General features: G+C 38.9%; 1 protein-coding gene and 1 pseudogene across 1 annotated transcript; one reads left to right on the top strand and one right to left on the bottom strand.

Annotated features, from left to right (window-relative positions):
• The first annotated feature begins 2384 nt into the window (after positions 1 to 2384).
• Positions 2385 to 3910, top strand: LOC114303661 (putative germin-like protein 2-1). Its single transcript, XM_028248816.2, has 2 exons — positions 2385 to 2630; positions 3234 to 3910. The coding sequence occupies exons 1-2, from the start codon at positions 2498 to 2500 to the stop codon at positions 3782 to 3784; spliced, it is 684 nt and encodes a 227-aa protein (XP_028104617.2). The 5' UTR covers positions 2385 to 2497; the 3' UTR covers positions 3785 to 3910.
• Positions 3911 to 12198: 8288 nt separating this feature from the next.
• Positions 12199 to 13391, bottom strand: LOC114293646 (germin-like protein subfamily 1 member 13 pseudogene; annotated as a pseudogene).
• Between the last annotated feature and the right edge of the window lie 2243 nt (positions 13392 to 15634).

The following is a 15634-nucleotide window of genomic DNA, read 5'->3' as shown; positions in this document are numbered from 1 at the left end:
AAGTGATGCTAATGGAGTCCATCCCCTATCTCCTCCCAAACAAAATCCGGTTTAGAGGTCCATCCCCTATCTTCCCCTAAACCGTGGAGTACATCCCCTATCTCCTCCCACACACAAACAATGTATGCAAATGCAATGCTCAATCAATACACGTATTTTCTGTATCAATGCCACAGTCAAAATTAATGACTTAACCAATGTGATTAGTTTCAGTTATTCCTAATTCACATGCAATGTCTACAACAATCACGACTATCCTCCACCGATAGCCCAAAACAGTTATTTCTAAACTGAAAATAACCATGTCAACAATTCAATGGACAAATGATACCAATTACCCAATTATGCCATTTAATCAATAAATTCCCCAATTCCGTGAATTTAACCCTCTTTTCCCAATTCCATGAATTACTTATACAAATTAATTCAATAATACAACTAGGGTTTTTCCCAAAATTTACCCAAGTATTCCCAACATATCAAATTACCAAAACTTAGAACAAAACCTATAAGATGGAGTAGGAAATCCCTACCTCAAAGAAAACAACCCAAAAGGTGAAGAAAGAGATGAGTGCCCAAATACCGAAGTGCTCCAAATCGCCAAATGCTCAGATTAAATGGTAGCCCTTGCCTCACTCTATCTTTTTTAATGAAGGATCTAGGGTAGAAACACACCCTAAGTGGATCAAATCTAAGAAAGAAGGTGAGTAGGGAGAGAGAGAAGTCGGACCTAGGGTTTGGAATCAAAAGAAAATGAAAAAGACTGATCAAATCCCGCTGCTGTGTATATAAACTGGACAGGCTCGCTCGAGCGAAGACTTGGTCGCTCGAGCGACCAGACACAGAGAAACTACGCTCGAGCCAAGGAAGCCTTGCTCGAGCCAACAACTCAAATGCTCGCTCGAGCGAAGAACTCAAACCCTCAGGTCTGAACCCAGACACACGCTCGAGCGAAGGAACTATAGCTCGAGCGAAGGATGAACTAACTCGCTCGAGCGAAGAAAAGCTCGCTCGAGCCAAGAATGCACAGCTACAGGTCCAAATCAAACACTACCTCTCGCTCGAGCGAACAACTCCTCGCTCGAGCGAAGAACCAAAAACCTGGACAGCAACTCTTGGTTTCTAAACCCAACCAACCTGAAACAAACCTGCCCAACACATCCTATAATTCCAAATGAGAAAAAAAATAAGGGACAACAACAACAATTATACAATGACAGAATCTACGGAACCTAAGTCCGGATACAATAATCAAATGGGAAAAGACCAGGGTCGCTATACTTCTACACTAGATAAACATAAAAAAATTTCATACAAAATTAAAAAAAAAAAAACTAAAGATAATTTTTTAAAAAAAAAAATATGACTTTTTAGTTAAATGGCTACGTTTGCCTGCAAAATTAATTTGTACGTGAAAAATACATTAAAATATATAAATAAAAATATTTTTTTCTCATGTCCATGTTATGTTGCAAAATACATATTGAGATTATTTGGTGCAACTTAAATAAGTTCCTTACAAAAAAAATTTTAAATATTTTATTTTGGGAACATGTGCCAAATTATTTAGTAAAATTTCTTCCTATGGCTCATTAGGTAGTACAATTTTTGCTTATAACTCATTAACTTCTAGTTTTTAATTATTAATTTTTAACATTCAATAAGCTGCATCAAATAAAGCATTTTTTTTTTATTGTAATGCATTTACCAATATTGCTGAATTATAATTTTTTTATTATATGCACACAATTGAGGTATATAAGTCATTTTTGTTTTGTTGGATCCAATCACCTACAGAACACCTAACTATTGTAAATTTTTAATATTTGACTTTCTTCAAGAAATATTATACTAAATTGATTTATAAAATCTAATGTAAAATATGTAGACATAGACAGGAAGGTAGAATGGAACAACATTTAAATATCTCTAATTTTGAACTTGACTAAAAATTATGCTGAGCTAATAGTTTTTTTTTCCTTCTTCGAGATTATTGCCCATGCGCCCTTGCATAATGCCCTATAATTGAATATTATTTTATTTTTTTACTTTTAACTGTAGATTGATTGGGTTATTGATCTACAAAATATCTCTTGACCCAGCATGTCATGTCATCTATTACATTATTGTGTCTAATGTGACAGTATATTCAAGGTCCTTCAAATAAAACTCAAATTATAATTAAGAATAATTTTGTAAGACGAAGAAATTAGAAACGTGTGTAGTTGTTGAAGAACCATTCATCCTTGAAAGATGAATGAGGAAAACACTTAACCCATTTAAGACTTGGTAAGTCTTAATTGATTATTGACCCTATCTAAAAAAAAGAATTATTATATTATTGTAAAATTTATAATGACAAATTCAACTACTCTTATATATCTATCTATATCTATAAATAGACATGCTTTCCATGCTAGATCTATCACCTCCTTCAAGCAATTAGGCATAAACATTCCAATTTGTTTCAAACAACAAGTGCTTATTGCTTCTTGATATGATAAAGATGGCCACTCACTTTTTTCTTGTAACCATAGCCATCATGGCCTTGGCCTCCACATTTGTGTTTGCTTCTGACCCTAGTCCTCTACAAGACTTCTGTATTGCTGTCAATGACACCAAATCTGCTGGTATACTCTCATCTCTATCTTCCATATTTGTGCTTTCCAAACTTTGAAATTTGAATTTAATGACAAAACTTTATTGATTCCATTTTGATGATAATTAAAATTTCAGCTTCTTCATGGAAGTATAATCCATGTGGGCTTTTCATTTTGAAGTAATTTATTCAATGATTATTTGTACTTTTGGTAGCAAGAGGAAGTATATTTTTTGTCATTTTAGTTTCTAACATTTTAATTATTTCAATCTCATCCCCAAAGTGTAAACTGTGTATTTTTTTTTTTAATCAATGAAAGTCAGCTGATAGTTATTAGATTAACACTTTACAGAAATTGAACCCCTAATCTCATTCTTGCAAGCACCTAAATGTTACACCCATGCCACTAGGCCACAAGACCATCGACAAAGTATATTAATGTGCACTAAAGTAATCTTTATGGTTGATGCTGTCAATATTTGCAGAATTGGGAGTACTTTTGGAATAAAAAATTATACCTCCCTGAAAAAAATTAAGCTAAAAAAATATTACTTTACGTTTGTGTCTAGTTTGTATTATTATATCATTTCTCCCAATCCTTACTTACGCACAACACCATTTCCTTTGCATGCAGTGTTTGTGAATGGCAAGGTTTGCAAGGACCCAAAGCTCGCCAAAGCTAAGGACTTTTTCTTTTCTGGTCTTCTTACTCCACAAAAAATATCGAGCCCAGTTGGGTCAACAGTCACTCCTGTAAATGTTATGCAAATACCAGGCCTCAATACTCTTGGTATCTCCTTAGCTCGTATTGACTTTGCACCTTACGGTCTCAACCCACCTCACACGCACCCTCGCGCAACTGAGGTTATCATGGTCTTGGAGGGTACCCTTTATATCGGCTTCGTAACCTCCAATCCAGAAAACCGCCTCTTCACCAAGGTGCTTTATCCAGGAGATGTTTTTGTATTCCCAGAAGGTCTCATTCACTTCCAGTTCAATCAAGGAAAGACAAATGCAGTGGCTATTGCTGGTCTAAGTAGCCAAAACCCTGGTGTTATTACCGTTGCTAATGCGGTGTTTGGGTCAAACCCTAAGATTTCTGATGATGTTCTTGCCAAGGCATTCCAAGTGGACAAGAAGGTGGTGGACCATCTTCAAGCTCAGTTCTGGTGGCCCAATAACTAGAGAAATAAGCAGAGAATAGAACTCGTTAATAGATATGATTTAATATACCTTAAATTAATTGGTTAGTTATGGATGATTTCCTTACAACTGTTTTCCTATAATTTAATAATAATGAAGTTTTGTCAAGTATCCTCTCTCTCTGTTTCAATTATAACTCTCTTGATCTTTCTTTATCTCCCATATTGAATGGTTAGGAGATGGAAATGGACTCTTGTAGTCTTATGTGAGAAGTTTCAAAGAAAAGTGTGATATATGCGTTGCAATGAATATATTTTGAAGCAACTCTGATGTTTGTGTTAATCACTTTGCTAGTTGAAATGTTATTTTGGAAACTAAGAAATTTCTTATGTGAATTTGATAACAAGTATGATTTTGTTGAGACTTTTAAAGTGTGTGAACAAAACACACCATTTGATTGGTCCGATGTAACGGAAAGATATGTTCTCCAGCAAGATGATTGGAACACAAGGAAGTTGGTGATGAGGCCTCACGTTTTCGCGCTATGTTCGCTCTTGAAAGCTTGGGGCAAATGATTTTATTTTCCCGCAACATGAATTTCTGTCATCAAATTTCTCTATCCATAAATCTCGAGGCATTTTTAATTCTAATAATTAAAATTGTATTGGAACAAGAGAATAAAGATACAGAGGCAAATATACTATGTCGAGGGTTCGATCCAACCTCAATCATCCTCCTTAACATTACAATAAAATTAACTATTTATGGCATGCTTCAAATGAATATCGTAGTTAGTGTATGTATCCTGACTTCTTTTTTTTTGTGTGTGTGCAAGCTATTAATGCATGTTAGTAACGGCATACTCCCATATAAATCGTTGATTCATATATTCACGGCATGCAAAATTATGTCATAAAAAATTGTAATCACTAACCTCATAATTAGATCAAAGAAAGCAATGCATGATTGTTCCAAATCAAATAAGATATTCTTAGATTTGTGAGGAGTCATTTTGGAATCCACATCAGCGAAGTAGCTATAGTGCTAATAAATACACTTTTATCGGCAAAATAATTTGATCCAAAAAGGATTTATTTTTTGAGATAAAAAATTTGGCCCCAAAGTAAAGTAATTTATCACTGAATGTCCAATTTCGTCACTAAAAATATAATAATGACACTAGTGGCAATAAAAATATTTGTTCCTAAAATCTAATTTTGTCCTTAAATTTTTGTCTTTAAAACTTGAATCGTTATAGTATTTGGAGCAAAAATGATGTGATATACCTATTGTATAAAGAGTATTGCTACTTAGGTCAAACAATTGTGCATACTTTTTAGACCTATTGATGTGGCACTCTATTAAAATATCTAAGTTAACTCATTCTCTCATTTATTCTATTTTTTTTTTATTATTGATACATTACTGAGTGTAAAAAATAGATCTATAAAGTGGACTTATATATCATTTTTCTTGTGTTTTATAAAATACTTTCTCCCACTATTATATTATTGGGCCTAATGTGACAATATTTTCAAGTAGATTTAACAGAATAATTTTATTCCTTGGAAATAAAACAAAAATAAGAAGCAATGGAAACGGATCATTTCAATGTGAGAATATATATACGTTGCGGTGCTTCTATTTACACCCAATAATTTTCTCAACACACTTACTTCTCACATAAGATTTGTGGTGCGACTATTCATTAGTGCACACAAAGAGGATCCTGCGCTGTTTTGAAATTCTGTCTGGCATGAGAATTAATTTCCACAAGAGTGTGGTGTGTGGAGTTGGTGTAGACGTGGAAACCTTGATTTCTTTCGCTGATACTCTAAATTGCAAGGTTCATGGCCTACCACTCAAATTTTTGGGTCTTCCCTTAGGTGCTAATCCAAGAAGGAAATCAACTTGGAAGCCAGTTTTGGATAAAATAAGATCTAGGTTGACTGGGTGGAAGAGAAGGCTCATTTCCTTTGCAGGTAGATTAACTTTAATTAAGTCCGTGTTATCTAGCCTTCCAACTTACTATCTCTCTATGTTCAAAATGCCTTCTGGAGTGGTTAGAGAGATTGAAAGGCTTGAAGCTTTTTTCTTGTGGGGTGAGAATGGTTTAAAAATGAAGGTTCATCTGGTGAAATGGGTTGAAGTAACCAAAAATATGAATCAGGGTGGTTTGGGGAATAAGAGAATTAAGGATGTCAATACAAGCTTAGGTGCCGTTTGGTAACACTTACGTTTTCAGTTTTCTGTTTATATTTATAAAAATTTTAAAAACTCAAATAAAAACTTGTTTGGTAAAATTTTTGATTTATAAATTAGTGGTCTCAGTTTATAAATTTGGCCAAAAAATGAAAACACAAAAAATGTGTTTTCGTTTTCAGTTTTGAGTTTTTTTTTTTTACTACCTAACACTAGCCACCACCCGCCACCATTTTCTACCCACTGTTTTCCGCCGCCACCACCACCTACCCCCTACCACCACTTGCCACCACCACCCACCACCCACCACCACCCATCCACTCGCCACCACCACCGCCACCGCCACCCACCACCCACTTGCCATCCACCCGCCACTACCATTCACCGCCCGCCACTACCACCCGCCACCTACTTGCCACCACCACTCACCACCCACTTGCCACCACTATCCACCACCTGCCACCACCAGCCACTTGTCACCCACTCGCCGCCACCACCACCACCCACTCGCTACCACCTACCACCTGTCACCGTCACCCACTCACTCACCACCACCACCACCACCACCACCCGCCACCTACCTGCCACCACCCACCACCACCCGCCATCCGCCACCCACCTGCAGCCGCCACCACCACCCACCACCCACCACCGGCCACCAACACTACCATTGCCCACCCACTCGCTATCATCTACCACCTGCCACCGTCACCCACTCACCCATCACCACCACCACCACCACCACTCGCCACCTACCTGCCACCACCCACCACCACCCGCCATCCGCTACCCACCTGCCGCCACCACCCACCACCCACCACCAACACTACCACCACCCACTCGTTATCACCCACCACCCGCTACCGTCACCCACCCACCCACCATCGACCCGCCATCCACTACCCACCCGCCTCCGCCACCACTACCACCACCCACTCGCTATCACCTGCCACCGTCACCCACTCACCCACCCACCTACCACCACCACCCGCCACCACCCGCCACCCGCCACCACCACCCGCCACCACTACCAACCACCTGCCACCACCACCACCACCACCACCCACTCACTACCACCTACTGCCACTGTCACCCACCCACCCACCACCACCACCCACCCGCCACCACCACCAGCTACCCACCACCCACCGTCAGCACTTTCCGCCGCCACTTGCCACCACTTGCCATTTTTCACACTTTTTTATATTTTTAAATTTTTTTAAACATCTTGTCAATTACCAAACGTGTTTGTAGTTTATATTTTTCTAAAAATAAACAAAAAATAAACAAAAATCAGTTTATAAAATTTTTATAAATATAAACTGAAAACGTAAACGTTACCAAACACACCCTTATTGTTTAAATGGTGGTGGAAATTTGGATGTGAAGTAAATGCTCTATGGAGAAGATTGTTGTGCAGCAAGTACATGATTGAAGAGAATAATTGGATCCCACCTGTGAACTCATCATCTAGATACTCTATAATTTGGAGAGATGTTCTTGCCATTGCAGGTCATAATCAACCTCTTGAGGAGTTCTATTTGGTGCAGTTTCAGATAAAGGTTGGAAATGGGTGTAGAATAAAGTTTTGGCATGATAAGTGGGTTGGTGATAGGTGCCTTAAAGATAAATACCCTAGACTCTTTAGTTTGTCTAATGACAAGGAGGGCACGCTGTTCTTTTTTTTCTGCGGGGAAATCCAATTTAGAGGAGTGGAACTTCTCTTTCAAAAGGGATTTATATGATTGGGAGAAGGTAGAGGTCACTAGTTTGGCTGCGGGGTTGAGAGAGGCCCCTTTACTTAGTATTGATGTAGAAGACTGTGCTATGTGGAAGGGTTCTATTGATGACAGCTTTAAGGTTTCTGATATTTATAGGTTCACTGATTCTCTTTTGGACCCTCATCTCAAAATTTGCAAGTTTGTTTGGAATAAGAGCATTCTCCCCAAAGTTCAATTCTTTGGTTGGTTGGCATGGAGAAATAGAGTTAAAGCAGGGGATCTCCTACAACATATTGGTGTCCTTCATAATAGTGCTTCTATCTTATGTGTCTTCTGCAAAACTGAAATTGAATATGCCCCTCATGTCCTTTTACATTGTCCGTTTTCATGGAAAGTATGGTCAGATTTGCTGCTCTGGTGGGGGTGTTTTTGGGTGGTGCCAAGGTATATTGATTGTTTATTTCATTGGTGGTTAGGTTGGAATCATGAGAAATTGGTTAGGAGTTTATGGAGGGCCTTACCTTCTATTATTCTTTGGTTCATTTGGAAGTTAAGAAATGATTGTCTATTTAATGGAGTGCAGCCTAGTGGGTCTGAGTTATGTGAGCTTATTAAGTTGAGATTTGCTCTATGGGTAAAAGCTTCTGCAAAGGGATTCATGTACTCTATCTTGGATTTAATCAATAATGTGGATCAGATAAAAGACTACTGTTGAGGGATACTTGTTGCTATTTGGTCTATTTTCTGTTATGTTGCTATCTGGTCTATTTTTGGTATATTCAACTGCCATCTGTTGTTTTGGTGTTTGCTATAGAGGTTGTTTCTGATATAGTGGGTGGCATTTTGGGCTACTGCTATTTGGTGAGTTTGGGCTGTTGCTATTTGGCCTGCCACTTCTTGGTTTGGTAATTGGACTATTGCAATGGTGGTATGGCTGCAAAATGTCAAAATTGGAGAAGAAGATATAAATGGTCAAAATTGGCAACTCTTTGGTCTACATGGAGGCATAGATACGAATGTGTTTTCAATGGGTCTCAACCAAACTTTGAAGCTCTTTGTGACCTTGTGAAAGTGAGAATAACTTTGTGGGCAAAAGTCCGTCTCAGGCTTGGCAGCTTCTGTGAAGGATCGGGTTTATAATATACAGCAAGTTAAGTTCTGTCTCAGGCTTGGGGGTTGAAGTGTGTAAGGTCTAGTTCTATAGCAGCAATGGTGACTGAGCCTGTGTAAGGCCTAGTTTTTGAGGTCTACATAAGGGAGTGAGGCATTGCTGATCTTGTGCTTCTGTTGGCTGCAAGTCTTGCTGGTTGATACAAAGTGGTGGTGAACTGCTATGCTGATTGTTGGTGCAGTAGTGGACTGATTCCCTCAGCAATGGCCTGCTATATTGGTCTTGTGTATGGTATATTGTTGTATAGTTGCCTCTGCTGCTCTGTAATGCTCTTCTGTCCTATTTTGATCTGTCTGCTAGGTTGCTCTTGGTCAGATTTCTTCTCCTGTCAATGTTCTGGCTTTGGTTGTATTTTGTGAAGGCTGCTGATCTACTGTTAATGCTATGTTGGTTATGGAGGCTACTGATCTGTTTGTGAAAGGAACTGGTTTTTCTGGTTTTGCTTTTTTCTGGTCATGTAAGCTAGTGTTGGTTTCTCACCAACACTATGTTTGGTTTCCCTTTTTATCCTTTTTTTTTTTCCTTATTCTTATTGATGTATTCCCATATGTATTATATGGTTTCGTCATCAATAAATGTTAGGTTTTATTCTTGGCAACCCCGTTTGACAAAACTCCTTTCAGTTGTATTTATTTTCGCACATTTATTTCAATGAGGCTATGAGTGTTTAGATACGAATCCAACCCGAATTGTGCCTTTTAGAGAAGTTTGTGATGCTAATGCTTTCAAGATTGCCACTTCGCTAATTATGACGGGGATCGAGCTGCCCGGTCAGCTCGCGGGGATCCAGGGAGCAGCGCCCCTTGGAGGGTCCGGGGCAGCGCCACGGCGGGGTCGAGGGGCAGCGCCCCGGAAGCAAAATGCAAAAATGCATTCCAAGTTGCCTGTCCGCTCGAGCGGACTTTATCCCGCTCGAGCGGAGAATCCCTGGTTCCAGAAGTTTTGGTCGCCTGTAAAAGTACTGAGCTGTGTGATTTCGCGCTCGAGCGGGTTCTCTAGCGCTCGAGCGGACCTCTATTATATCACGCGCATATTTTGCTGAAGCCGCTCGAGCGGGCTGTTGGGCGCTCGAGCGGAGATCGCGGGACAGATTCTATAAATTCGCGTGTTGGGTCAGATTTTAGTATTACTACTCCAGATCTTCTTTTTGGGTTCTAGGGTTTATATCTGGGGATACTTTGTGAGTTTTCTTTGATGTTTTGATTGAGTTTTCAACTCATGTTTTAAAGAGTATACATCAAAGGTTTTGTTTGTTCTACAAAAGAGAGAGTTGTTCTTCGGTGGATTCTAAAGAATTCGAGCCTGAATCTTTGGTGGATTTCGGGGTGGCTCATCGTAAAGACAATTCCGAGGTGAAGACGGGTTGGAAGAGGCACATAGAGGTTGGTTCAATTAGGCGTGGATTTGCTAGGTAATTGAGAGTATACCTGTGTAATTCCTTTAAATCTTCTTAGTGGATTGTTTTGTGGTTGTTGCCCGTGGTTTTTTAATCACAATTGGAGGTGTCAAATTGTGGTTTTTTTCCACGTTAAAATCGTTGTGTTGATTTGTCTTGATTGTTTGATTGGGATTGTTATATACTGCTTAAAATTGTTACATAATCACAAATCAATATCTAGGGGATTTCTAGATTTTTCAATAAAGATTTTCTGTGCATATCAAAAAAAAAAAAGGAAAAAAAAGAAGCATCAATTTGCCACAATGAGATAATTATTGAAGGTCTCATTTCGACTCTCAACTCTCAGCGTACATTCACCCGATATTTTAAATATGATGTGATATTTTAACAGTTATATTTTGGTATTAAGTATCAATTGTAGAATTTGACATCATCACTTCACGCTAATTTTGACATATTCCTATTTTACGTATTTTTTTTTTTTTGGGAATAAAAGAGCTTTCATGTAAAATAAAAGAGTTCAAATTAAAAAATTAATAAAATAATAAATTTAACATATCGGATGGAGAGCTTCCATGTCAAATTGACATAAGCCAATTTGTCACCTAAGCCTTCAAAAAAAAAAAAAAAATTTGACGTACTAAATTTTGAAAGTTTAAATGAACATGCTTTCAACATGGAGCAAAAACATTTGGACTTAACCAATATATATGATTTATCATTTCTCTAGAATTTATTCAAAAAAAGGTTATATTATATGATAGGGTCCCTGTTGAAATTGTCTCTTTTTTAAAAAATAAAAATAAAAATGATGTAAGTAGTTAAATAAGTTATCAGAAATGTGTGTAGTTGTTGAAGAACCGTTGATCTTTGAAAGATGAATAGGAAACAAAATTCCCATTGAAGAACAATAAATGATTCACATTTATGGGAGTCCTTTGAAGTATCCTCATTACGAAAAAATATTCAATACTGTTGGTCCTTCAGTAATCATTATACACTTGTCCCTATATGTTCTTTAATCACTCGATACAAAATCATGAATTTTACCTTCTTCACCGATCATAACATCTTTAAGCATCACATGACTATACTTTAGGAGCACTCAATAACATCTCATTTATTACCGGCTCATATCTATTCAATACGAAAGAGTAAAGTGTCATTTATTTTTTAATGGTTATTACCTAATAGATAGTAAAGTGTCATTTATTTTTTAATGGTTATTAACTAATAGATGGTTGTTTTTATTGTTAATGAATATTTTTGGATAATTATCATATAATGGATGATTATTAGACTTTTAATGTGTAATTAATGACATCAAAGTTGTCGCTATGTTTGACTTTTGAAAAAATAGAAGCTAATTTAACAAAAAATAAATATAAAAAAAAATTCAAAAAAATTATTTTTACCCTCCCAGAAGATAATATTATATAAAGATGTTGTGTTTTTAATTTTTTTTTTTTTACCAATTTAATTTTTAGTTTCTTAGAATTTTTTTTTTTTTTGAAAATAGTTTTTGTTTTTGTTTTTTTTTTTTTGAAAACCAAACAAAACAGAAGTTTATAACCAAGAAAGTGCTACCAAACAATGAATAATGATTCATTAAAAAAAGTCCATTACATTTCAAACAGTACAAGTTAACCAATACAAAATAAGTTGTATAATGACTTTGCCCTTAAAATGGATCATTTGTAAAGCAAACATCTTTAATTGTCCTTGCTTGCAACAAAATTCAAAATTTAGGGTCAAATGTATCACAATTGAAAAATTAAGGATCAAAGTGACATACGCCCCAAACTATAGAGATTATTTGTGTAATTCACCCTTTAACAAACTTAATTATTATTGTATTACAAGAAAACAATTGTAAGGAAATCGTCCATAACCAACCATTTATTTGTGATATGTGAAATTATATTTGTTTAATAGATTTGTTGATATTTGTGTGTTTATTTCTCTAGTTATTGGGCCACCAGAATTGAGCTTGAAGATTGTCTACCACTTTCTTGTCTACTTGGAATGCCTTGGCAAGAACATCATCAAAAATCTTTGGATTTGACCCAAACACTGCATTAGCAATGGTAATGACACAGGGGTTTTGGCTACTCAGACCAGAAATAGCCACCGCATTAGTCTTTCCCTCATTAAATTGGAAGTGAATGAAACCCTCTGGGAACACAAAAACATCACCTGGATAAAGGATTTTGGTGAACGGACGATTTTTTCTAGATTGGAGGCGACGAAACAGACATAGAGACTACCTTCCAAGACCACCAATATCTCAGTTGCAAGAGGGTGCGTGTGGGGTGGATTAAGGCCATAAGGTGCAAAATCGACGCGAGCTAAGGAGAGACCGAGAGTATTGAGGCCTGGTATTTGTATGACATTTACAGGAGTGACCGTAGACCCAACTGGGTTCGATGTTTTTTGAGGAGTAAAAAGGCCGGAAAAGAAGAAGTCCTTGGCTTTGGCGAGCTTTGGGTCCTTGCAAACCTTGCCATTCACAAACAGTGCATGCAAAGGAAATGGAAATTTGTTTTTACTAAGAATGGGTTGAAAGAAATAAAATGTTATGCAAACTAATAACAATCTTTCAATAATGTTACATGATGACATCTAAGATAATAAAAATTAGGGATCGATCAAACTTAAACAATTAGGGATCGAAATGAAACAATGTATATAATTTAAGCATTAAACGTGTGATTTTTTGTTTAAAAAATGATACTTATTCTGAAGATGAATGCTGACAACATTAGTTAGCGAGACAACTTTCATACACATCTAATGCTTCAGAATTTTTTTTTTGAAAAAATTAAAATACTAATAACAAAAATGACACAAAACACATACTTTCTCTACCAAAAGTCCAACTAGTCATTCAGTATATGACTTGAAAATGAAAAGCTCAGATGGACTCTTTTGACTTCCATGAAGAAGTGGAAGTTTTAATTATCATAAAAAATGCAATTGCATTAAATAAGTTATGTAATTAAAATCAAATTTCAAAGTTTGGGACTTGAGTTTGGAAGACACAAATTAGGAGAAAGAGATAAGCATACCAGCAGTTTTGGAGTCATTGACAGCGACACAAAAATCTTGAAGAGGACTAGAATCAGAAGCAGAGGCAAGTGTAGAAGCCAAGGCCATGATGGCTATGGTTACAAAGATAAAGTGAGTGCCCATTTTAATTGAAGCAAATTGAAATTTTTATGCCTAATTGCAATTGCTTGAAAAGAGGGTGATTCATGTAGGATGGCAAAGCCTGTCTATTTATAGATATATATAGATAAATAGTACTTGAATTTGTCATTATATTTTATATTTTCCAATACCAAGTCTTAAATTTTCCAATACCAATTGACATAGGTAAGCCCACAAAGGTTATAGCCCACCACTTAGGGCCCAATACATAATTCAAATACTAAAGCCCAACATTGCTGAAGCTCAACATGGCATTAAGAACCAATGACATCTAAACATGTGGCAAGAGAAGGACAAGCCATATAAGCAGACAAAGATCCTGCAAAGTTATTGCACTGCACATTAGCCATTAATGAAGCCCCTTACAGCATTTATTACGATAACCCCTCCCCATCGAGACAGAACGTCCTCACCGTGAACAAGGCAAGCTAGAGCATAGACTTTCGGCCAAGATGACAGGTCGGAAGGGACAACGAAATGATTACCAGAGGATATAAGCAGACGTCGAAGACAAGAAGAAGGTTAAGCTTTTCTATCACTAATCTATCTCTACATTCCATCTCTCTTTCTAACTTGCTCATTGGAGGGTTCGCTGGGGGACTCCCCGTTCCCCGTTGAACTCTTGTGCAGGTCTTCTTGTGGGCTTGGTACCTCGGACACCGGTTTGTGAAGTGTAGATCAATCCGACCCATTCCATTTGGAACACGCTGTATTATCAGTTGGCGCCGTCTATGGGAAACCTTCTGCTTTGCGCGCCAGTTGTGCTCATTGTCGCCAGAGACCCTTTCCCAATAACCCCTTCCTGCCACCCACCAAGGTGGATGGTCACAACTAGATCCATGGCTTCTCACCACAATGTTTTCGACCACCAAACTGACCCTCCCAATCCAAACAACCCGCCACAGTATTTCACCGAGCTCACCAACAGCATTAATCGCCTGGCCGAACAAAACCAAGCCCTGATTAATGCTTTACTCCAAAGAAACCTTCCTATGCCTCCTCCACCACCTCCAGATATCCCACCCAACCAAGAACGAGCTCCGAGCCATACTATCCAGCAGCCCCATCCACCTAACTTGGAAGGCTTGCGACCCCCTCCACCGGATATGAACCTGCCACCCCGGGCCCCACATTCATCGATCCCAACACCCATCCTCAAGGGAGAGGCCAATAGTGTCCAGCCTCCGCTGTCTTCCGGTGGTGATAACATTCCTCTCTGGGATGCAGAACTCCGAGCCATGAAGCTCCAGCTCCAAGGAGTCATGCAGAACATACAGAATAAACCATCTACCACAACCAACTCATCGTTCGTCGCCTCCATCTGGGCTGAGCACAACCCCCTTAGCAGTTTGGCCTCGGTGAACTTCGCCAGTGAACGCACGACCGCATCCTCCATCACTCCCAAGAGCCGATCGGCAACAGTCCTGGCTTCGCCTTCTTCTCCCTCTAGTCGCCCGGACACTATTGGAGCGTGGTAAATTGCGGTCTTCAACCTGGCCCTCTCTCATTCTCCTTGGGGCACAAGACCCCCCTTTGGCTGTTGTTCTGCTCCCTCTTCAGGGCCAGTCGCCCGACCTTCCACTTATTTTTCAAGGCCAGTCGCCCCACTCTCTATCCCCTTCGCTGCTTCCTCCAACCCCACTTTGGGGGTCTCCTCTGCCGCCACCTCTTTCATCATCTTCCAGGCTAGCCCCTCCTCACTCTTCCTTACTCTCTTCTTTTTCTTCTTCAACGCAGCCTCTACCTCCTTGTTGCTCTTCTCTTTCAAAGTATCCACTGGAGGTGGTCGTGGCTCAAAACTGCTCAGATCCTTCTCTCCTAGCGGCTTGGGGCGCGGTCGGACTCGTTCCCTTGCAATCGGCCTGGGTGGACGGCCTAACTATGCTTCTTTGTATTTATTGGACTTGGCAAAAATTATCCTATCCTCCGCCTCCTGCGCCTTCCTCCTCGCCTCTAGCTCTGCCGGCGCAAGATCTCCACCGGTCGGCTGATGGCCCAGCCTTGAGGCAAACAAGGTTGAGGGCTGAACGAGGTCGTCCCACTTGGCACCCTCTTTCTCCCTCTATGCCTTCACCTTCTTCACCCTCTCCTCTGCCACTGCCCCCAACCTTGGCTCCACCGACTTGGTTGGCACTCTCTACACTGTGCGCACTCCTACTCTTCCGTTTGCGGACACATAGAACCACCGC

Source organism: Camellia sinensis, chromosome 1 (genome assembly GCF_055761805.1).
Source record: "Camellia sinensis isolate YWXY chromosome 1, ASM5576180v1, whole genome shotgun sequence".
NCBI lineage: Eukaryota > Viridiplantae > Streptophyta > Magnoliopsida > Ericales > Theaceae > Camellia > Camellia sinensis.
The sequence above is the reverse complement of the archived record's forward strand: the minus strand, read 5'-3'. Positions and strand labels throughout refer to the sequence as shown.